This window comes from Acinonyx jubatus, chromosome C1 (genome assembly GCF_027475565.1).
Source record: "Acinonyx jubatus isolate Ajub_Pintada_27869175 chromosome C1, VMU_Ajub_asm_v1.0, whole genome shotgun sequence".
NCBI lineage: Eukaryota > Metazoa > Chordata > Mammalia > Carnivora > Felidae > Acinonyx > Acinonyx jubatus.
In genome coordinates, this window is record NC_069381.1 from 184,936,520 (window position 1) to 184,961,566 (window position 25,047).

General features: G+C 41.7%; 1 protein-coding gene across 3 annotated transcripts in view; it reads left to right on the forward strand.

The window, feature by feature from the left end:
- The first annotated feature begins 2,098 nt into the window (after positions 1–2,098).
- KIAA2012 (KIAA2012 ortholog) overlaps positions 2,099–25,047 on the forward strand; it is a 107,588-nt gene continuing 84,639 nt past the window's right edge. For 2 of the 3 annotated variants that reach the window (XM_015075915.3, XM_027053206.2), the window contains exons 1-4: positions 2,100–2,577; positions 3,984–4,268; positions 19,377–19,536; positions 21,496–21,651. In XM_015075915.3, coding sequence (XP_014931401.3) covers positions 2,494–2,577; positions 3,984–4,268; positions 19,377–19,536; positions 21,496–21,651 — 685 coding nt within the window. In that variant the 5' untranslated portion in view covers positions 2,100–2,493. Of the gene's footprint in view, positions 2,578–3,983; positions 4,269–19,376; positions 19,537–21,495; positions 21,652–25,047 lie in introns of all 3 variants that reach the window. The other variant, XM_053215568.1, reaches the window with a different exon arrangement.

Genomic DNA, 25,047 nt, shown 5'->3' on the forward strand with positions numbered 1-25,047 from the left:
AAATAATTATGACCAATTGGTCTTCAGATTATAAAATGATAAATTCCATTTTTTTGTTTTCTTTTCTTTTTTTAGATTTTAATTGTGTTAAAACATACATAACATGAAATTTATCATTTTGATCATTTTTAAGTGTACCATTCAGCGACATTAAATACATCCATGTTGTTTTACAATTATCACCACTACCTATCTCCAGACCTTTTTCATCTTCCCAAACTGAAACTCTGTACCCATTAAACACTAACTTTCTATTCCCTCCTCCTACTTTCCCTGGAAAACACCATTCTACCTTTTGTCTCTATGAATTTGACTACTCTAAGTACCTCATATAATTGTAATCATGTAATATTAGTCCCTTTATGACTAGCTTATTTCACTTAGCATAATATCTTCAAGTTTCTTCTGTACTATATCATGTGTCCAAATTTCTTTTCTTTTAAAGGCTGAACAATATTCCATTATATATGTTATATTTTGTTCACTCCTGTGTCGATGAATACTTGAATTGTTTCCATATTTTGGCTACTATGAGTAACACTGCTATAAACATGGGTATTTAAATATCTATTTGAATTTATGCTTTCATTTCTTTTGGATTATATAGCCAGAAGTAGAATTGCTAGATCATATGGTAATTCTGTGTTTAATTTTTTGAGGAATTGCCATATTGTTTTCCACAGTGGCTACACCATTTCACATTCTCACCAATAGTGCACAAGGGTCCCAATTTCTTTGTGTCCTCACTAACATATTTATTTTCTGTTCTGTTTTGTTTTTTAGTAATAGCCATTCTAATGTGTATTGAAGTGGCATCCACTGTGGTTTTGACTATATTCAGTTTGGGGCCTCTGCATCCAATGTCTTAATTTTCCATGATAAACCCAATCTAACTATATAGCATGACCTGTACTTCTTCCTCATGAGACTTGGGCCTGCCTCCTGGGAAAGTTGCCACTACAGAGGAAGATCTAAAAGGTAACAGGGCCCATAAGGGCACCTGAGTGGTTCAATTGGTTAAATGGCCAACTCCAACTCAGGTCATGATCTTGCAGTTCACAAGTTTGAGCCCTGCATCAGGTTCTGAGCTGTGCTGACAGACAGCTCAGAGCTTGGATCCTGCTTCAGATTCTATGTCTCCCTCTCTCTCTGCCCCTTCCCTGCTCTCTCTCTCTGTCTCTATCTCTCTCTCAAATAAATAAAACATTTTTAAAAAACCTTTTTTCTTTTTTTAAAGGTAACGGGGCCTATAGCCTGTTGTACTTCTTCACACAGGTCAGCAGGGGGCACTCTCACAAGGCTGCCCTGGAGGTTCAACTGACAAATGACAGGGCAGTTTGCTTTTCCAGGCCAAAGCAAGGTCCTAGATCACCAGCAAGAGTCCTTTGGTTTCTTGACGCTCTTCCCCCATCCTGTCCTCATAGTGTCAGCATCAAGGAGAACCAAGCAGCCCAGACTATAGCCATGTTTCTCAAAGGAAGTGCTACTGGTATGCAGAGTGGGAAAATTCTGCATCATGTAGGACAATCCTACACACTGTAGAACATTTAGCATCTCAGGCCCCTGCTTGCTAAATGCCAGCAGTGGTTCCCAGTCATTGGGATAACCAAATGCCCCTCCCCCACCTACATCTCCCAAGTAACCCCCTCTGGAGATTGCAAGTTGCCCAAGTGAGATATGCAAAGGAATCTGGAGATTTCCGGTATCTGAACTCAAAGCAACAACTACCATAAAAAGGCTTCATGTCCAGTTGAGTAATGCTGGAACTTAGCCAAGGAAAACGTCACAGGTTGCTTTAGGTGACCTAGATGACTCCCCTGAGTCTGTTAATGGTTAGTTGACAGTGTAAGGCTTGCATACCAGGAGAAAGGGAAAGACACTTTCTAAAAGCAAGATGAGTACTATAACCAAAAAAATATCCCAATATCGCCCCTGCTCCTGCAATCAAGACTTGAAATCTGAGCCTAGTCCCTTAAACCTTCCCCTCCCCCCCGCCCCCCTCTCCCCCCCCACCTCAGTGTGTGAGCACTGCCCTCAGCAGTCTCTGCCTTGCCTAGGCTGGTTTAAGAGACTTCACTTCCCTGTGCTGCCATAGCAACCAGGAAACAACCTCTGCTCACAATGAGAAGGATGGTGCCATGGCCCAGATCTGTAGATGCACAAAGCCGGTAACAGAGCAACAGGACCAAGGGACAACAAGGGCACAGGCAAAGAGAAGAGAGAGGTTGCCCAGAGAATAGACAATCCAGAGCTTGAGGAGTCTGAGTTTGCAGTTTATTTTTTTCTCCCGACAAAGACACACACTGTCTAAACTGTGTGGCTGGTTGTTATTAAGAAGCTGCTGTACGAAGGAAAAATGTATTTAATAAAAGGCCCAGTGTTTGTGGTCTTCTAGGGCTCACTGCTGAGCTCAGGAAATCTTGAAGTGTGACCAGTTTTCAGCCTTCAAAACCAAGATGAACTGCCCTTGAGAAGGGTGGTCAGGAGGGAAACATGTTCACGCTCTCTCTACTGAGCCGGGGACATGGGAAGTTGGTCCAGAATAAACAGAAGCTAGAAGTCTATTTTGAACCAGAGGTAAGTCTTACAGCTGAATAAAGGCATATTTTGGGGGCGGGAAAGGAATGCTCTATTTTTCCATTTGGGGCTGAGCCATGTGTGTTTTGGTTCCGTTTGTTAGTGAGGTGGTGGGGGTCACTGGTAGACTTCCCCTTCTTGGTAAAACTCAAGAAAATAAGAAAGTTTGCTTGCACATCAATATTGCCACTGGGACCCTCTTCCTTCCCCTTGGACACTAACTTACAGTCTCATTTGCTTTAGACTGAAGGAGATTCCAGATTGTCTAGAATTCAGATGGTTTGGTTCAAGATCAGAATTTCCATGTGGGTTCTAGGCAAATTGATGGCTGTTTGGTTTTGAGAAGTTGTCCTCTGTGATTGAAATGTTGCGTATGTTCATGCCATTTCAATGGCTTCCTTGAACAGTCTGAAATTCAACCCAGAGGACTCATACTTAACATAGGCCAAAAAAAAATTTTTTTTAAACAATAAAAATAAATCTCATTTTAGAAGATTTTAAAGAGGTGGCAAAATTCCCTTGTACTGGAATTTTATTTCATTGAATCCTGCCAGGAATAAGAAATCCAGTGGGGTTCTTTGAAAATTTTTGGATCATACAGAGATTTCCATTGTCTTGGTAGTTTGTCGTGATATTTGACCTTTGCTATGTTAAAAGACATATAAAGTTTCAAAGGACCTCCGTAGCCAGCAGCATTCACTTACTTACAAGATATGCAACTACTTTATAGGGTCCTAAAAAGCCAAATTAGGTAATGTTACATAGCATCTGGAATGTATAGAAATTCTCCCTGTGTACAGTCGAAGTGATGGTTGGAACGGTTTTCCCCTATTTAAACTGCCAGCTAGTCCAGCTCTAATTTCAAAGTTATCTGCTGCCCTTGATGATTCTGACTACTTATTTGCATACTAGGAAATTTTAACTGGCCTGTAGCCTACACTCTACCCTATTTAAGACTCCGAGCATGAATGGCTCTCCTGAAAGTTGCAGAGGGTAAAACAGAACAGAACTCTGCTCTGGGTTCTACTAATTCTGAGGTGTGGAGAAAAAAACCAGTTGCTAAGAAGAGTGGTTGTATTCTGTGACACCATGGAAGCATTCAGAGAAAATCAGTCACTAAAAAAATGTCGGGGTGCCTGGGTGGCTCAGTCAGTTGAGCGTCTGACTTCAGCTCAGATCATGATCTTGTGGTTTGTGAGTTGAGCCCCAGAACTGGCTCGCTGCTGTCAGCACAGAGCCCACTTGGATCCTCTGTGCCCCCTTTCTTTGCCTCTCTCCTGCTTGCACTCTCTCGAAAATAAACATTTTTTAAAAATAATTTAAAAAACTAAAAGATGTCAAACACCTTGCACAAGTAGTATTGCTACAAAGGGGCCTTGGATCAAGGTGGTTTCTTTCCATTGCAGGATTACTTGAACTGGAAGTCCCCAGAAGATTATGTCCTGGTCAGCAAACCGCAGGATGACGGCATTGCCAACCAGCACACCTGGAGCCTCTTTCTTCCTAAAACATTCAGTACTAGAAAGGGAGCCCTGATCCTCTACTCAGAAGGTTTAGCCTTATCAGCATGGACACCCGAAGGGAGGAGAAAAGGCCCCTACCGCTCCAAAGGCCACAGGAAGAGGCTGGGTTTTGAACTGCACACACTCCAGGACCTCAAAGAAGCCATCCTGGCATATGGAAGGGGACAGGTAGGCAGAACAGTCCTGGGTTTGGGGAAGATGCTGGCCTGTGGGTCTAGAAATCCAGTTGTAGCTTTGGCTATAATTTCTCAGACCCTAGAGAAGGTAGGTATAAAACACTTGGATCTCCATTTCTTCATCTCTATAATGGGATTGTACTCTTGGCCTCATCTGCCTCACTCAGTTGTCAAAAGGCTTAAATGAGATAATGTATGTGAAAAGGCTCTGAAAGGATAAAGGGCTATATTACCATCATTTTGTATTTTCCTTTCCGTTAGAGTAATACAAAGTCCTTTTCAGCTTCAGACAGATCCAGGCCAGCAGACATTTCATCAGAATCCTTGAAATCCTGTCTCATAGCCACAAGCATCATCATCATACCTCTGATGTTTTTGGCTTTGTGGAAATGAGAGGGAGAACATTTTAAATATTTACCTTGAGCCCTTCAGCATCTGCAGAAGTTAATGAGTTTTTCCATTCTGAATTTAATGTTAAGGGAAAATCCCTGTGCTCATTTTTCTGATTCATATGTTCTAACGTCTTATGAGATGTCCACATGGCCCCTGCTTTATATAACTGCATGCATCAGCCCTTTGGCAAGGCCATGTGAGAGTCTAGGAAGATGTATCACTTTATACAATTCTAGGCCATAGATGCTGGGTCACTCCCTAGTTGGTTTTTTTTTTTTTTTTAAGTTTATTTTTTGAGAGAGAAAGAGAGTAAGAGATTGAGAGTTGGGGAGGGGCAGAGAGAGAGAGAGAATCCCAAGTAGGCTCTGTGCTGTCAGCACAGAACCAGACATGTGGCTTGAACTCACGAACCTCGAGATCCTGACCTGAGCGGAAATCAAGCCTCGGTCGCTTAACTGAGCTACCCAGGCGCCCCCACTCCCTAGCTTAAAAGTCTGCTGGCTTCTCATTCGCCACAGGATAAAGTCATTGGCTACCTATACCAGACTCTTCACGTTGACTTTCTCTTCCATATCCAGCCACATCTACCCCTTGTTCTTACCACCACCTGAACTGTGAACCCGAGACCCTACCCATATGAATAGCTTACCATTCCCCAAATACTCTGTGCCCTTTCCTGACTCTGTGCTTTTGTATCTGCTTCTCCTGCTCCTGCTTACCCTTCAAAATATGACTCAGATGTCATTTCCTCAGTGACGTTTTCTCCATTTCTCTAGGCGGAGATATCCCATTGCTCCCTCCTCTGTGAACATTCCCATACAATCATGCATTGCCCTTTATCACTTTGTCCATCTGTCACCATCTCCTTGAGGGCAGGGACCATGTCTAAATCATTTCCTGAAAATAGTGAGTACCCATAAATGTTTGTGGAATGAATAAATCGATCATGTAGGATACTTCCAGTGTTTCTTACATCATCTCCCAGTATCATTATTGGGCAACTTATCACCTACCCCACCCTAGGCAGAGCTTCCAAAAGGAAAGATTCCTCTGCCCCTTTTCATTCTTTCAAAATACAGAGAAGTATTGTATGAGAAGTATTTTATTTAATCTTCACAGTGACTCTGTGACATATGGTTTTTCTTGCCCCCTTTCATAAATGAGGGAACTGAGGCTCAGAGGAGTTAAGTGACCTGGCCAAGGTCTCAGAGCTAGTAAATGACAGAGCCAGAATTCAAACCTGGGATTGCTGACCTCTCCAGGGCAGGCATGCTTTGCACTTGTGCCCTATTGTCCATGGACTTGGAAGGGCCTCCAGATGTCACTGTGCCAGGACTTGGCCTGTTTGCCCTCACATTCATTCCTCACCTTTAACTTACTTTGCTCTACACAAAAGTAGGGTTGACCACAGACTATATATAATTCCACAAGCATCTGTGTCAACTGGCTTCTAATTGAATTTGCCAGTGGGAGACACTGGAAGGAGACTGGAGAGAGAGAAGAGAAAAGCCAAGATATTTCTTCCCTTCCATTCTATCTGCAGGTGGTGAGGAACACTTGCATCACCTCTGTGGTCCAGCTCCCAACAGACAGGCCCAGTGTGACTCTTCACCAGGTTCCTCCAGCTGACCCTACCTGTTCCTCCCTCTGTCCTTGAGCCCAGGGATGGTGCTAGTTTCCTGATGTTACAAATCTCAGTGTTGCTTCACCATATTTCTGGCTTCTGAGCTCTCTAATCACCGGTGCAACCAACTCCCTGAATTAAATTTTTGCTGTGTTTAAATACTTGAGCGGTTTCTTTTTCCTGGTTGGACCCTGCTGTATAGGCTAACTTATTGTCAAGAGTAAGAATACCTTCCACAGCTTTCAGACACTTGTCAATATGGCTTAAATATTTCAGGCAGCAGGGATATTTTTACTTTGTAAAGTAGAAGAGTCTATTTGGGGATGGCTTCATTTGGGTTAGACTTGGGCTCAGTGAAAAAGGGAAGTTCCTGTCTTCCTGTGGTACCCACTTAACCAGATATATAACACACACCTGTAACGAAACAGAACACTGTATTCTATCACCAAATGGGTAGAAGAGAAATGGTGTGAAGAAATCAGAAAGAAAAGAACTAGTTACAGTGTAGAAATTTAAGATTAAAGGACATTGGGGTGCCTGGGTGGCTCAGTCAGTTAAGCGTCCGACTTCACTCCGGTCATAATTTCCCTATTTGTGGGTTCGAGCCCCACATCAGGCTCTGTGCTGACAGCTCAGAGCCTGGAGCATGCTTTGGATTCTGTGTCTCCCTCTCTCTCTCTGCCTCTTCCCTGCTCATGCTCTGTCTCTCTCTCTCTCTCTCTCTCTCTCTCCCTCTCTCTCAAAAATAGATAAACATTAAAAAAAAAGATTAAAGGTCATTGTAGGTTGAAATAGGAGGAGTAACCTGAAGGGATTGGGGATTAAAGAAAATGAACAGCTTGGAAGAGGAGAGCTTTGTGAACTGTAGACCACCATCTGATTATGAAACCTACAGACTGGCAAGAAGCTTTTAAAATCATAATATCCGGTGCTGGGAAGGCTCTGGGGAAATAAGCCATCTCATACATTAGGAACACACATTCACAAGACTTTTCTGAAGGGCATTTTGGCAAAAGCCTATATAATACTCTGATTTAGCATTCTACTTTTAGGAATTTGCCTTAGGAAATAATCAGAGATGTGCCCAAAGATTTATGCACAAGAATGTTTACTACAGGTTATTTATTACTATACAAAGCATTGAAAATAATAAACATCCAACAATGAAACATCAATTAAATAAATTATAGTACAGTCATATAATGGATTTGGGGTTGGGCAATAAAGTCATGTAGTAGTCATGAAGAACATGAGAAAATATCCACAGTATGTTTTTAAGTCAGGTTACAAAGTAATATTCATATAATAAAAACACCAAAGTTCTTTAACATTTTTTGGGTATTTACTATGCTCCTGCCACTGCTTTAAGTACTTTTTGTATGTAACTCATGTATGCTTCCCATAAGTCCTGAGGGTAGGTACTATTATTATCCCATTTTAGAGGTGAGGAAATTAAAGCACAGAGAGTTCGAGTCATTCACTTAAGATTATACAGTCATGTAGATAATTGCACCAGAATTCGAGACTAGCAATATAGAAAACATCATCTCTCTAATGTAATTCCAATTTTTAAAAATTAGTTATATAAGCAGGGGGATACATGTCAAATTTTAACGATGGGTGGTGGAATTAAAAGTCATATTTTTACTCATACATACATTTTTACCAAACATTAATTTTTTAAGTCATAGAATTTTATGAAGTCATGGTATTTTAAAAATTAAATTTAAATCTATGGGTAATCTTTCATGTTTATGTGGATTCCCTGTACATATGTAATTAAATCAGATTTCCTCCTGTTAAAAAAATGAATAAAATAAAAAATTTTTAAAGTAAAAATCTATAACTTTGAAGGAAGTAGACAGTGACAGAGAGTGAGGTTGACCTTCAAGAGCCATATGAGATCAGGAAGGGAAATGAGATAGAAATAGTACTGTAAATTAGGCCCACCAATCACCACACTATTTGTTCCTCAGGGTCAGTATTTCCTTATCAAAATAGTATATAGTTCAAGAGTTAAAAACACCACACTCAAAGTAAAAGAACCAAAATGGGGGTGGGAGGGAAGGGGAGATAGTTGACAGAGTAGGGCTGCTTACAGAAGGATCTATACTGGCTGAACTGTGAATCAGGAAACCTGCAAAATCCAGCTCATTCAGACCTGTAATAATAGAGCCCATCACAAGGAGGTGCAATTAAGTTTTTAAAGCATCTCACATTATCTCCAGTTCCATATATGGATCTAATGACATTCAGTGGCAGTGTGTTTGGGTTTTATAGCTCAACATACACTTATTCTTTAAATTTCTTTTTTTTTTTTTTTTGCTTTTTTTTTGAGAGAGAGAGAGCACTTGTGGGGGAGGTTGAGAGAGAGAGAGGGAGAGGGAGAGGGAGAGAGAGAGAGAGAGAGAGAGAAAGAATCTTAAGCAGGCTCCACACCCAGTGTGGAGCCCAATGCTGGGCTTGATCTCATGACCCTGAGACCATGACCTGAGCCGAAATCAAGAGTCTGATACTTAACCAACTGAGCCACTGAGGTGCCCCTTCTCTTTAACTGTCTTGATGGCCCAACTCTTAATGAGCAAAGATAAGTGCTAAATCAAGAGATTAGATGTCAGAGTTCTCACACTTCTAGATACACACAACATGTTGCTTTGTTTTTCAAAGAAAATATTGTTAAAACATTCCTAAATGATAATCATTTTTCCCAAGGGCTTTAATTCATTCAGCCTCTCAGTATTTAGAAATCAAATAGTGGGGCATCTGGATGGCTCAGATGGTTAAGCATCTGACTATTGGTATCGGCTCAGCTCATGATCTCATGATTTCATGAGTTGGAGCCCTGAGTCGGGCTCTCTCTCTCCCTCTCTCTCTGCCCTTCCTTTGTCTCTCTCAAAATAAATAAATAAAATTAAAAAAATTTTTTTTCAGAAATCATATAGCTATAAAACCTAAATAACCATAGTTTGGGGTAGTAGGGTAGTATCTAAATGATAGTAATAATGATGCTCTTGAAACATAGCAGAAGCAAAGCATAGAGAAAGTACTTCCCAAATCATCAGAAATATTAAATAATTTTCACATTATTTTAGTATTTCATATTTTTTAATGTTTTTTATTTTTATTTAGTTACAAAGAGTGTGTTTGTTTTGTCTTTTTTTTAACGTTTTAATTATTTTTCAGAGAGTGCAAATGGGGGAGGGGCAGAGAGAGAGGGGGACAGAGTATCCAAAGCAGGCTCTGCACTGATAGCAGTAAGCCTGATGTGGGGCTTAAACTCACAACCTGGAGATCAAGAGTCACATGCTCTACCAACAGAGTCAGCCAGGTGCCCCCAGTATTTCTTATTATATTTTTAGAATTTTGTAAATCTGGTGGTATTTTTTAAATATCCAACAATGGAACATTGATTAAATAGTGTGTTAAAAATAATTTGTTTCAAAAGTTCAATTCACAGAGCATCCCATTTCTCTGTCCCATTGAGGGATAAATAGGATTTAGATTACTATAGTTGATTTCAACCAAGGATATATTGCTTCTGCCATCTTCCTTATACATGTAGCTATGTTTAAGAGTAACATCAAATTTGTTCCACTTTCAGTATATCCTTATGCATTCTACACTGCCTAATTTTTCTCCACATCTCAATACTGAATGCTCCTAACTCTTCATTTGGTGTTTTCAGCCAATGTCCAAGCCATGAAGGCATCTTCAGGCTACTATTTTTCAAGTAATATTGTGAGAAATATATTTTTCTATTCTAAACATAATGATTCATCATAAAAAATAGAAAAATATAGAAAAGTAGGAAGAATAACAAATTACTTTTTGAACCAAAGATCAGGAAGAAGAAGTTCCCTTTGCAATAACCTGCTACTTGTTCAATGGTGTTCCTAAAAAGTGATCAGAGCTCGAATGGTTATCAACAAACTGTCAAGTAGGCACCAAAGCAGTGAAGGGGAGACAGAGTGATTTGACTGTACTCCTTTTGCAGAGTGTCCTCCATCTGAGCAGCTCCTGAGTAGTTGTACTTAGGAAAGATCAAGAGCAAATCATGGTTCAGCCATGACAATGAAGTCAAAGGTATTATCAATAATAGCCAGCACTTATTGAGTGCTTAATGTATGCCAGGCATTTTATCTACATAACCACACTCAATTTGCACAAGCCTATGATCTGGGTGCTAGTTTTACCCCCATTTTGTAGGAGGAAACACTGGGGCTTGAAGTTAATTAACTTGCCCGAAGTTACACATCTAAGGGGTGGAGCTAGGCTTAGAACCGAAACAACAGATTCCAAAGCCTCACTCCTAACTCCCAGAGGGTCTCATTTTGAAGATTCCATATGCTCCAGAGAAAAGAATTATCTCTCTTGCTTTAACAGCCTTTTTAAAAAAAGAGATCCGGCTCTTCCAGGGGTGCCTGGCTGACTCGGTTGGTTAAGCATCTGTTGATTTCGGCTCAGGTCATGATCTCACAGTTCATGAGTTCCAGCCTTACATCAGGCTCTGCACTGACAGCACAGAGCCTGCCTGGGATTCTGTCTCTCCTCTGTCTCTGCCCCTACCCCGCTTGCTCACTCTCTCTCGCTCTTGCTCTCTCTCTTTCAAAATAAATAAAAATAAACTTAAAAAAAAAAAAGAGAGGGGCGCCTGGATGGCTCAGTCGGTTAAGTACCCAACTTCTGCTCAGTCATGATATCCTGGCTCATGAGTTTGAGCCCCATGTGGGCTCTGTGCCGACAGCTCAGAGCCTGGAGCCTGCTTCAGATTCTGTGTCTCTCTCTCTCTCTCTCTGCCCCTATTCCACTTGTGCTCTGTCTCTCTCTCTCTCTCAAAAATAAGTAAGCATTAAAAAAAAATTTTTTTTAAAAAGAGAGATCTGGGTCTTCCAAAACATGCCTTAAAACCATTTACAATTCTAGGAAAGCAAGTCAGATTTTCATCAAATTAATCTGGGTTATAGGTAATATGTTCATAGTTAGCCATATATATGATTCAGTAGACTTCTATTTTTCTAGGCTTTATGTACTTCATCCACTGATCCCCATGTATACTAGATTGAGAATATTTATAATGGCCAACACATAACACTATTATATCCACCACTATTCTAAGCACTTTATACTTACTATCTCATTTAATCCTCACAACAACTTTATGAGGGGTGTACTTTTTCATTGCTGTAACATAGGCATAACATAAAATTTACCATTCAATTTTAAATGTAACAGTTCAATGGCAGTAAGTACATTCATATCATTGTACAACCATTACTTCCATCCATCTCCAAAACTTTTTTTTTAACATTTTATTTTTAAGTAATCTCTACACCCAACATGCACTCGAATTTACAACCTAGAGATCAACAATTGCATGCTCCACTGACTGAGCCAGTTGGCACCCCCAGAACTTTCTTTATCTTGCAAAACTGCACCCATTAAACAATAACTCCCTATTTCCCCCTCCCCACCAGCTACTGGCAACCATCATTCTACTTTTTGTCTCTATGAATTTGACTAAGTACCTCATCTGAATGGAATCATACAGTAGTTATGCTTTTAGTATTTTGTGACTGGCTTATTTCACTTAGCATAATGTCTTCAAGGTTCATTCATGTTGTAGCATGCATCAGAATTTCATTTTTTTTAGGCTGAATAATAGTCCTCTATGTATATACCATGTTTTGTTTATCCCTTCATCAGTTAATAGACATTTAGATTGCATCCATATTTGGGCTATTGTGAACAAGGTTGCTATACACATGGGTGTACAAATACCTATCTGTTTGGGGAGTCTGGCTGGCTCAGTTGGTGGAGCATACAACTCTTGGTCTCAAGGTTGTGAGTTTGAGCCCTACATTGAATGTAGAGATTACTTAAAAATAAAATCTTAAAAAATATATATCTCTTAGTTAATGTCCCTGCTTTCAACTCCTTAGGGTATATACCCAGAAGTAGAATTGCTGTATCATATGGTAATTTTACTTTTAATTTTTTGAGGAATTGCCATATTGTTTTCCATAGATGCAGCTGCATCATTTTACATTCCCATCAGCCATGCACAAGTGTTCCAATTTCCCCGCATCCTCACTGATACTTTTTATATTCTGGGTTGTTTTTTGTGTTTTTTTTTTTAATAGAACCATCTTAACAGGTGTGAAGTGGCCTTTCATCATGGTTTTGATTTGCACTTTCTTAATGATAAGACACATTAAGCATCTTTTCATGTCCTTATTGGCCACGTGTATATCTTCATTGGAGAACTGTCTATTCAAGTCCTTTGTCCATTCTTAAAATAAGGCTGTTTTGTTTTGTTTGTTTTTGAGTTGCAGGAGTTCTTTATATATTCTGAATATTAATCCTTATCAGATATAGAATTTGTAAGTAATTTCTCCCATTCTCTGGGTTGCCTTTTCACTCTGCTGATGGTATTCTTTGATGCACAAGTTGCATCATATTCAAGAAACTATTTCCAAATCTGATGTCATGAAACTTTTCTCCTGTGTTTTCTTTTAATGTTTATTTATTTTTGAGAGAGAGAGACAGAGAGAGACAGACAGATAGAAACAGAGTGCAAACAGGGCAGGGACAGAGTGAGACACACACACACAGAATCCCAAGCAGGCTCCAGGCTCTGAGCTGTCAGCAGACAGCCCAACACGGGGCTCAAACCCACAAACTGTGAGATCATGACCTGAGCCGAGGTCGATGCTTAACCGACTGAGCTACCCAGGCACCCCTCTCCTATGTTTTTTTAAGAGTTTTATAATTTTAGCTTTTATACTCAGGTCTTTGAGTTAGTTTTTGTGGATCCTGTGAGGTAATGGTCCAACTTCATTGTTTTGCATGTAGGGTATATACTTTTATCATCCTCATTTGACAGTTTCTTAACTGAGGCAGAGATGGGTCAAGTAATTTCCCCAAAGTCACACAGCTAGTAATCCTGGTGGAACCAGGATTCAAATCCAAGCAGACCGAGCTCTTATAAGAACTAAAGCTTAATTTTTGCTGGTTTTGATTCTAGTTGTTGCACCTTTGCATTTGTGACATATGGCTCGTCAAATCTTTGATGCTAAATTGTTTGGCCAAGAATCAAGCCCTGTTACAACATTGCAACTTTGGAAAAATTCAGATGGCTTTATGATTCTCTTTTTAATGGCTTGATATCCAGGAACATATCATCACCAAAGACATACGGGAGAGAGATAGTATCATTTGCACAGAATCACAGAAATTAAACCTGCAGAGAAAACAACTGACTGAGAATGGTAGTGTTTACACAAAGCTGATTGAAGTCAGGCTGGAGGTGGAGAAGACTTCCCAGGCACAGCTGCAAGTGGCTGAACATCTCTCCCTTCCCATCCCACCCCGACTTCTACTCCAGTTGCATTTACCTGGCATCTCCAAGGCTGGCTCCAGTCACACCTGCACAGGTGCAACAACAACGGGTGGTCACCCTCTCTTTTAAAGTTTGGACTTTGGGGCACCTGGATAGCTCAGTGGTTTCAGACCCTGACTTTGACTCAGGTAATGATCTCACCAATGATTAGTTCAAGCCCCACGTCACGCTCTGTGCTAACGGTGTGGAGCCTGCTTTGGATGCTCTGTCTCCCTCTATGTCCCCCCGCCCCCGTTCTCACTTGCTCGCTCTCTCTCTCTCTAAAACAAATAGACATTTGGGTGCCTGGGTGGCTCAGTTTGGTTAAGTGTCTGACTTCGGCTTAGGTCATGATCTCACGGTTTGTGAGTTTGAGCCCCGCGTGCGGCTCTGTGCTGACAGCTCAGAGCCTGGAGCCCGCTTCAGATTCTGTGTCTCCCTCTAACTCTGCCCCTCCCTCACTCATGCTCACACACTCTCTCTCTCTCTCTCTTAAAAGTAAATAAACATTAACATTTTTAAATAAACATATAAATACATACATACATAAATAAATAAATAAATAAATAAATACTTTTGAAGTTTTATTTATTTTTTAACATCTTGACTAGTTATTAACTAGTCAGTGCCTAGAACAGTACCTGACATATGGCAGATGCTCAACAAATAGTTGTCAGATAAGCATATTAGTTGCCAGGGTGTGTCAGGGAGAGGCCATAGCCTCTACCCAGTAAGGGTGTGCAATCTGGTCAAGGACCAGATTAGAGTGACCACAGTGATATCTTGGAGGAGGGGGAATTTGAGCTGAGTCTTGTGGTAAAAATAAGTGTAGAGTATCCAGTTATAGGTAAGTGAAGGCATAGAGGGAAGACAGTCAGGGAAATTAGACAGGAATGGCTCTTAGCTGGAAAAAGAGGGTGGCATCAAGTTGTACAGGGATTTGCCTGCCAGTCCTGGGATTTCTGGACTTTTCTCTTCATCCCTCTGTCGACTTCTGCACACAAAGACTGGCCACCATCTGTGGTAAGAAAGCAGCTGGCTGTCCAGGCCTTTCTTGCTTTCCTGGGGAACCTGGAACCTGCCACCCCATATCTGCTGAGCAGGAACACAGCCTGCACCAGCTCCTTCCATTCTTTGCAAACCGTCACCTACCATCATTGGGTCCAGGGTGGACATGACAGCCAGTGCAGGGATGGGGACAGGTGCTGGGGTCCCCTTTTCTCCTCTGCACATGGAGGACCGGTGAGCACTGGGAACATGGCTGGCCAGAGAAAGTCCCTTGTTAGAGGAAGCACTCTAGTGGAGTGTAGATAACAGGCCACTCTGCACACTAATTACTCATTTCAGAAGAAACCAGAGCTGGAGTTGATTGGCAAAGCCAAGGCAGACCTGAAAAGTTTGAAAACATCACAGCCAGCCTCCTGCTGTCACTCATTTCCCTATTCCAGAAATTCCCTTCCCGGCTCCCTTCTGTCTCCTTTTAGGTTTTATAGTAACTTCTGGCAGTTAGAGGTCCAGGATAATGTCGGAGAAGGAACTGAGGTTATACATATGAGAGGAGGGTGGGTGCAATAAAACAAATTAATTTTTAACATGTTTTCCACTTATTAATATAATCTAACCACTGCTGATTTTTTAAAGTATATTTATTCATCTTTGAGAGCAAGTGAGCAAGTGCATGTGAGTGGGGGAGGGCCAGGGAGGGATAGGGAGAGAGAGAGAGAGAAAGCAGGCTCCACACTGCCAGCACAGAGCCCAAGACATGGCTTAATCCCACAGACCTTGAGATCATGACCTGAGCTGAAACCAAGAGTAGGACGCTTAACTGACTGAGCCTCCCAGGCACCCCTATTTTATTTTAAAAAAGGAAGAAGAAAAAAACTAGCTGTAATCTTATGCCCAACACTCTATTACCACTGTTATTAGAATTTTAATATATTTTCTTCTAGTCTTTCCACCATGATTATATACTTATATATTTTTATAAGATTGTAATTGTACTTTACATTCTCTCTTGTATCTTGCTTTTTTCTACTTAACATATTGTTTCACACGTTGGACTCCCATACCAAGTACTAACCAGGCCTGACTCTGCTTAGCTTCCGAAAGTAGATGAGATCGGATGCGTTCAGAGTGGTATGGCCGTAGACTCCACACCTTGGAAATGAGTGAATAGATTCAACCCTGACTTGTCTTCTTGGTAGCCCTAAGCAAGCCCTGGGCCTCTCTCACTGCATCAGTTTATCCAATAAGATGTGAAATTTACCAACCAACTTCACAGGCATGATTTGAGAAACTATTAAGAAAAACCAGAAAACTAGAAAAAATTTAAAGAAACTGTACTAGACAAAATTATGACTCTCAAAGTTGTTTATGTCTTAATCCCTGGAACATATGAATATATTAGGTTAAGTGGCAAAAGGAAATTAAGGTTGGAGATGGAATTAAGGTTGCTAATAAAATGGCCTTAAAACAAAGATATTATCCTGGATTATCAGGGCTGGCTCAGTATACGCACAAGGATCCTTAAAAGTGGAAGAAGGAATCAAAAGGGAGAACCAGGAGAGAGCAGCATGAGAAGGACTTAGCCCAACTTTGTTAGCTTTGAAGATGGAAGAAGGGGTCACAAGCAAGGAGCCTCTAGAAACTGGAAAATGCCAAGAAACAGATTATCCACTAGAGCATCCCCAGAAAACAGGGCCCTGTCAACACCTTGATGTTAGCCCAGTGAGATCTATTTTAAACTTCTGACTTCCTGAACTATAAGATCATAAATTTTTATTGTTTAAAGCCATTAAGTATATGGTAATTTGTTAAAGCAGCAATAGGAAACTAATACAGAGGCAAGATCAGCTTTCAAACTACAGGCAAAAATGTATCTAAATACCCCAAATTCCAGGACAAAGGATTTTCTAACTCTTCTTGGCAACACCCTGCCCCATTTAGCAAACTTCCCAGTAAAGCTCCAGAACCTAGCTGATAACTTCAAAAATACCCATGAAAGAGAAACAATAAGGGGCTCTTGTCCAGATCAAGATGTACATCATGCTATCTACATAGGGCCCCCAGACTCTCAGAGGAGGCTCAGTCTTGTGGCAGAGAGAAGTCATTTGAAGCAAAGATTTACACGGAGGAAATGAAGTTCCAATTCACCCAGAAAGATCTAATGGCTCCATATTCCAGGGCTTACCACAGTGCCTGGCACAAAGATGGTGCTCAGTAAAGACGACTACATGACCAAATGAAAAAATGGAATGAGAGAGAACTTGGACCAGTTTGCCTCAGGACTGCCTAATCCTGGGCAGGGACAAGAAGAAAGGCCAGTTTGCAGCCCTGCATGAAAATCCCGACATAATCATTGCCACCCCTGGGTGCTTGGTGTATGTGGCTGTGGAGATGAACCTGAAGCTGCAGAGCGTGGAGTATGCAGTGTTCGATGAGGCAGACAGGCTCTTCGAGATGGGGTTTGCCAAGCAGCGGCAGGAAATCATCTGCCGCCTCCCTGGGGGCCACCAGACGGTCCTGTTCTCGGCCATGCTGCCCAAACTGCTGGTGGGGTTTCCCCGGGCGGGCCTCACGGAGCCCGTGCTCGTCCGGCTCAGTGTGGATGCCAAACTCAACGAGCAGCTCAAGACCTCCTTCTTCCTTGTGGCGCAAGGACACCAGAGCCACCGTGCTGCTCCACCTGCTGCACACAGTCGTGAAGCCCCAGGACCAGACGGTGGTGCCTGTGGCCACGAAGCACCACACGGAGTACCTCAGCGAGCTGCTGAGGACCCAGGGGGTGAGTTGTGCCCACATCTACAGTGCCCGGGACCAGACGGCCCGCAAGATCAACCTCTCCAAGCTCACCCATGGCAAGTGCTCCATCCTTATCGTGATGGACCTGGCAGCCCATGGTCTGGACATTCCACTGCTGGACAATGTCATCGACTACAGCTTCCCTGCCAAGGGCAAGGAAGGGCATTGCCCTCCCTATAATCCTTCTCTTTCTTATCCCCTGGAAAAAGCCTCAAGATGTATGTGGGACTGAATTTTTCAGGGTCTTTTTGCACTTGAAGTACCTGCCACATAAAATGTTCAGACATCAGAGACCAGTTGATGCTTTGTGTTTGGATTCCAAACATTCGTTTAATTTACAAATTCCTAAAGAGGACAACCAATTGAGTAATCAGCCATGCTTTCTTTTCTCTGTTACTCAAATTATTTTGTTAGTTATCAATCTTATTTGTCCCTTTTTCTCCAGTGCCTGACATATTGTTTGATGCACTGTATGTATGAATGAATAAAATGGATGAATGAATGAATGAATGAATGAATGAATGAATGAATGTATGTATGTATGTCCTGGATACCTGTTTCTCTCTTCCCAGCAGAGATATTCCTTTATCCTATGGCCTTTGGCTTCCCAGCTCTCTCTTTAGCTGAAAAAGAGTCTCTGGTGGTCTTGAATGCTCACCTACAGCTGTGGGCTGTCTTTCTGTGGCATTTTGATCTCCTGAATACATTGAACTGGAGCAAACCAGAGCAAGAACCCAAATCCTAAGGCCTTCCTCTCCACATCAGGCATGTTCTATATTTCCATCACATTTTTTTTCTTTTTTCCTACTTTTTAAAATTTAAACATAAGCCTTCTTTGATAAATTTTGGCAGGATACAGCAAAGTAGCTCAGGCCACTGGCTTACTGACCTCACCTGACAAAGGTGACTACCTGATGGGTGGGGAGAAATTGACCAGGAAGTGGCATGAGGGATCTTTCTGGGCTATATTTTTGTTTTGTGTGATGGTTACAGAGGTGTATACAATTGTCAGATTTTATTAAACTGAACATTTTAGCCCTGTGCATGTTATTATATCTTAATTATGCCTGTTTTTAAAAAATTCTTTAAGAGAAGGACTTAAATCACAAACTGTTCATCAGTCAAGAATGTCATGATTGATTGGTGATGTCTACCACAGACAAGGGGGAGGAGGATAGATAGATGTCAACACAAGTCCTCATGTTTGCTATTCTTGTGCTTAACTGATCATAGTTAGAGAGTTTCTGCATCATTTAAGTAGTTATAGTATTAACTCATCCACATTACAGGATTATAATGAGGTGAAAGTTCTCTGTAGAATATATATCCCCGGCCAAGTGTAAGATGTTCTTATTCACATTTATTCCACATGATGTCTTGCACAGTGGAACTGACTTTGGCAGGTAGGTTCCCAGAAAATTCTCCTGGGCTGAAATGAAATGCAGCAGAGCCAGATATTTTCAAAACGCAAGGCTTCCCGTTAACATGAACATAGTTTGTCTGTTCCATTATTCATATTACAAACATTAAATGCTGATGCTGACTTGTTGAGCTGACTTTCCCATTGCCCTACAGGGCCACTTTTTAAGGTGCTAAAATTCTTTCCACAGGCTGAACTAAGTGATGTGTTTTCTTTTGAAGCTCTTTATTCTTTTCTGATGCTTTGTCTCAAGATGGGGTCTGGAATTTCTCATTTCTCCTTCTCCTTCCAACTGAAAATCTACAGGGGCCTTTCAGAGCTTTGCTCTGTGGGCTCTTGGTTTATGTCTGTTGGCTGAGGCATCTGTGCCTTTAGGCACCTTCCAGGAGTCTCCCAGTGTACTGATGAGGATTGTGCTAACCAGCCTGTATCACTGGGAGGCTCAGGGCTCAGCAGCCATGCTATTTCCATGGTGTCCCCACAGAGGGAGCAGGACAGAACCTGGCAACCATACCTCCACTTCCGAAGCCAACCAGAGAGCCAGGCCCAACGGCAGATGCAGCCTGGGTATTCAGCCAAGAGATACCTCCGAGGCCTCTTGCGGACATGGCCCCCTGACACAATGTACAGGCTCCAATGTGCAGGTCAGTGGGGCAGTGGGAGGACATACATCCTGAGCTGCCCTGCCTTCTGGTGTGAGAGTCTTTTTTCCATCAAGTCCTGAAACATCAGAATTTAGGTCCAATTTTGTGTTAAGGCAAAGGTGCTCAAGCTTGGGAGCTGAGAGCCTCTATCATACCCTTTACCTTTTGTCCTCTCCAACATTTGCAGAGGAACATACAGCCTGAAGTTTTGCCTTCTCTCTAGCTCCCCTTAGGACCTTCACACTGTACATCCTAAGCAGAATTTTCTTCCCAACCTTCTCTACTCAGAGACTTCAGATCCTCCAATCAATCCCTCTCTTTTACAAGATAAAGAAAAGAGGCCCAGGGGACAAAATAATTTGCCCAAAGTCATTCAGCCAAAAGCAAAGCTGGGACCAGAAGGCAGATCTCCTCATACCGCCAGCTCCACATTCACCCCAATATTCCCTAGTTCCCATTCTGAGGTGATCCCAGATCCTCCAGGAAGTAGAAATGTTAGGCTTCCTCCTCTTAAAGATGGCAGCTCTCCAGCATCATCCACTTAGGAGATGGACACCCTTCTGCTGAACAGAGACCCCAAATGCACTCTGTAAAGGCTTGAAAATGAAAACAGGAAACTACTGGGGATTCAAATTGCCAGAGATTTAGCAAATAAACAGAGACCCACACAGATAGATACACACACACAGAGTAAAACTTGCAACATTTGGTACATATTTCTGCTAAAAAAGTATTCATTGTTTATCTGAAATTCAATTTTAACTGGACATCCCATATTTTATTTGGCAAACCTACTGGGGATGAGAGGAGTGAGAAGTAGGATTTGCCAGTGCCCACTGCATGTTTGCCATTTCTTCAGCACAAACAGGACCACAAGAAGACTGACTTTCTTCTTACTTTATAGGTTTACCTTGGAAAAGGAGAGAAAACAACAATTTCCCCAATGAGTGATGACTTGAAGGAAGATGAGGTGTGGGCTTGTCCAGTAGGTTTTACCTTCATGGCAGGCCCAGCATTGCAGGCAGTTCCATTTATTTAACACTTGTGAGAAAGAGCCTCTTAACTAAAGATATGTTTATCTTTGGGTGGGGCAGAGGACAGAGCAGACCACTGCCTCAGAGCCTGGCCCAAACATCTTCAAGGACAATAACTCCTCTTAAGATAAGAAAATGTCTCCTCAAGTTGGGGGAACAATAGCAATACTGCGGTATGAGATCACTGGCCCAATGGCCTCGGCTACCCCTTCCATCACATCTCAGAGCTCATTACCTTTATAATCCCAGTATGTTCTTTGGTCCCATATTTCCACCCCAATGATAACCCCTCCACACCCTTCAGACCCACATTTTCTACAAATCCTTCTCTGACAACTCTAGCCAATATTGAGCTCCTTATTTTCTGACCTTATATCACATCAACATTTGGGGCCAAACAATTGAACGCAGAAGAGCTTCATCTTTCCAACAGATTATTAGTGCCTTTAAAAGAGGCCTATGTCTGGTTCTTCTGTGTCTATCCCACTGCCTAGCAGTGGTCACCCCCAATAAATAATTGTAGAATGACTGAATGGAGAATCATGGGGCCTACGTAACAAGTAGGATACATCCAGTAAAAACCATTAGATTCTCCCCCTGAAGCAGGAGGAGCCTTTTACCCAAACCCAAAGAAGCAGCCATGTTTCTTCCACCAGGGAGACCCAGTTCTTGGGAATGGTGAAGTGGAAGAAACACATATGTGGCACAGGACCAAAAGCATGAAAGACACTGAACAGAGAACCCTCTATGGGTTCTATCTGATTTTTAATCCCTCCCATCTACTAACTGTCTTCTCTAATGGGCAATGTCCAAGGCCAAGACTAGTGCAAGTGGGGAACCTTATAGTTATCTCCAAGACCTCTGGACCGGTGACCACTCTTTCTACCAATAACTCCTGGCCAATAACTCTACCAATACTCTTTAGGATACATCAAGGATTCTGTGCTGCTCCAGGACAGTCAACTTAATGTACCAAAGAATCTCAGGCCACAACAGGATCTTTCAGGTGTACCCCCGAAATACCATCTCTTGCCTGTCTTCCCTTCATTTTGGATTCAACAAGGAAAATCTTTTGAACAAGGTACATGTTGATTTTATGACCAGATCTCAAATATTTGAATTTTTAACACTTTAAAATGGAGTTCACCAAAATAAGTTCTAGGGATCCTGGGTTTCATTGTCTTTAGAGTCTAGACCAGCATTGTCCAAACATACTTCCTGTAATGATAAATTGTTCTACAATACGTGCTATCCAATTAGTAGCCATTAGCCACATGCAGCTATTGAACACTTGAAATGTAGGTAGTGTGACTGTAAAACTGAGGTTTAAAATTTTACCTCCTTACAACTAACTTACATCTAAACAGCCACATGTGGCTATTGACTACTGTATTAAACAGTGCAAGTCTAGACTCTAGATTTTAGATGATTTCTTAAGCCTATTCTACTCTAATATTCTTTAATTCTATGGTTTTGTGGCAATGTTATAAGAAAAAATTCAGGCTGTGGAGCAATGCCTGTCCTTTCTCTTACTAAATGTAAGATCTTGAGTAAGTCACTTAACCTCTTTGAACTTCTGTTTACTCATCTCTGTAATGAACATGATGAGTCTTGCCTCATTAGTGTACAGAAAATTATTGTGAATTGTCTGTAAGTTGTTCAGTACTATGAACATTTTACTTATCAGTAATATTCTTGGGAACTTGCAGCATTAAAAGAGCCAGAAATTGCCTTTACTAAGGAGAAATAGGAAAAGATGACTGGGTAGCACTAATGGACAAAGAATAAGGCATTGTCTAGTGCCAGGGTTTTTGAGAAAAGAGAAGGTAAGAACAAGAGACTAACATCATATGAAGCTAATTTTTCTGAAATGAAGAAGTACTTTTCCAGAAATTATGGTAGTGCCTACCTGAGCCCTGTCCTTGGAAAAAGATCTGGCCAGGATAAGTAGAATATCTGGTCTATCAAATGAATGGAGAAGAATGTGGCAGGTTCTCAGAGCCTGGTGCCATTAAACATTCCTGCCATACACCACCCTTAAGACTTGACTCTGGAACCATGGAATTTTGGTCATAACCTTGTCCACATGTAGCTCATCTATAGGAAATATGCTGGTCAGGCAATTATATTTCTCTTTGTAAATTAATACACTGGTTTATAGAGTCACTCTACACTTTGTTAATGTGGGTCAACATCCAGACCAATTGATTCTGGGACACTGAAGAGATCAAGTTTCTGGGCCACCCATGTCCTGGGAATGGGTCCTTCCCCAGGTAGCACCCAATTTTGACATTGCCTTATGCACTCTGCAAAATCCTACTGTCTCCAATTAATATCCTTAGACTTTGATGCCCTAGGGTCTATAAAAAAATTTTTTTAACGTTTATTTATTTTTGAGACAGAAAGAGACAGAGCATGAACAGGGGAGGGGCAGAGAGAGAGGGAGACACAGAATCTGAAACAGGCTCCAGGCTCTGAGCTGTCAGCACAGAGCCCGATGCGGGGCTCGAACCCACAGACCGTGAGATCATGACCTGAGCCGACGTCAGATGCTTAACCGACTGAGCCACCCAGGCGCCCCCCTAGGGTCTATAAATACTGGACAGGGGACTGCAGTACTTTTATTCTGGGAGTGGATCAACACTACACACCTAAGGGATCAAGCAATTTCCTTAATTAATCCCATATGCCAAGGAGTTGTAATAAGCAGGAAGAAAACAGAGGACATATAGAATTATAATTAAACATGTGACCATTAGCACCAGATCTCAAGCCATGTGACCTCTCTGGGCTTCAGTTTCCTCACTTATAAAATGGAGATGACCACACCCACCTTCACCTCATAGGGTTGGATGTTGGAGTTAAATGGCATAAAGTAGTATCTGGCACATAGTAAGTGCTCAATAAATGTTAGTTCTAGACCTCCCTGCCTTGTGTTTTCAAGCATAATTACTAACTAATTGCAATGCTCAAATGCTCAAAATCGCAAGGATCAAAAATCAATTTGTAAAGAAGTAAAAATAGCTCAGAGGCTGTAACTTGAATGCTGACTGATTGTTTTATTGGTTTTAACTTCATCTCCCCTTGGCTTCCCTCTCTTTTCCACTTTATTTGGAAAAGTAGGAAAATCCCAGCTGCAAATCTAAGATTCCTCCAACAATGTGATATTGGTCACATCACTTATGCTCCCTGCATCCTTAGTTTGCTCATCTGTAAAATGGAGTAATGGTATTCCACCCTCTCTGTGTTGTTGTTAAAAATCACAAAAGAGGTAAAATAATAATAATAATAATAATAATAATAATAAGGCTCTCTAAGACCTCTAAATTGTTAACCAAATTCACATTATTTGGATAATCTGGATTCATATTTTGAGACAGAGAGACCAAGTTTTGTGGTCTTATTTCAACAACTGAAATTCCAATACCTTCCTTGCACACCTGTTTCTATTAACCATAAGCAAATGAGCCAGATATGATGTTTATTGAGAAAAATCTTGGTTTCCCTTGCATAGATTGAGTCATATATTCAACATCACCTAGAATACAGCCAAAGGGAAGAATGCTTCTCCATATCCCCCTACCTACAGTGCCCTCTGCCCCAGTTTAGATAGTTTACCATATAAGCGGGTGGCCACTTGGCCAGAGTTTCACTTCCCCTACTCTCAGAAATATATTTGGTTCCAGGTGAATCTGACCAGGAAGAATGGACCTGAAGTCTGGCTTGGCTCCAAAGGATCATTCTAGAACACACAAAAAGGTCTTTAGTGCCACACTCTGTATGGACTTGAGGTCCTCTTGGGGGCAGACCTAATGTGGCCCTGGGCCTCCTCAGATTGAGAGGTCCCAGGGCTCATGAGGCTTCCTTGGGCCACTAAAACCTGAGCAGACCCCTCTAAACATGAGCCTGAGTCTGCCTCTGTTCCACCAACATTCTCAGCTTTGGCTCAGACCCCAGAGAAGCTCTCAGGAGCCAATGGTCAGAGGAAGGAGAGTTGGAGGGAGGGAGTAGCCTATTGAGTGGGCATTTGGCCTTTGACCCACTGACACTAAGGATGGGAATGATGTAAGGGAATGACAAGGGTTGGGGGTAAAGAGGGAAGGTAAGGCTGGCTGGGAGCCTCCAGAAGTCTGGAGTTCCAACATATACAGGGCCCCTGAAAGGCTTCCAGAGCCCCTGGTTGAAAGTCAGCCCCACATTGTTCTATGCAGAGGCATGCCAAGAGTAGAGGTGTTGCTAAAACGGCTCCAACAAGGAAGGTTTGCCAGATCGTTTCAGCAATAAATCTACCTTGAGTAAGTGATGAAAATAGCTGCAGGACCCTTTACCCCATCGATGAAAGATTTGTTAACTATGCTGGAGTCATCTGTTGACTCAGATCCTTCCTGAGGGTTGCACAGACAGGGTAAGTTCAGAGAGCTGAGCAGCCGTCCATCACAGTGCATTCAGCAAAGGCTTTTCCACAAGTAAACAACCA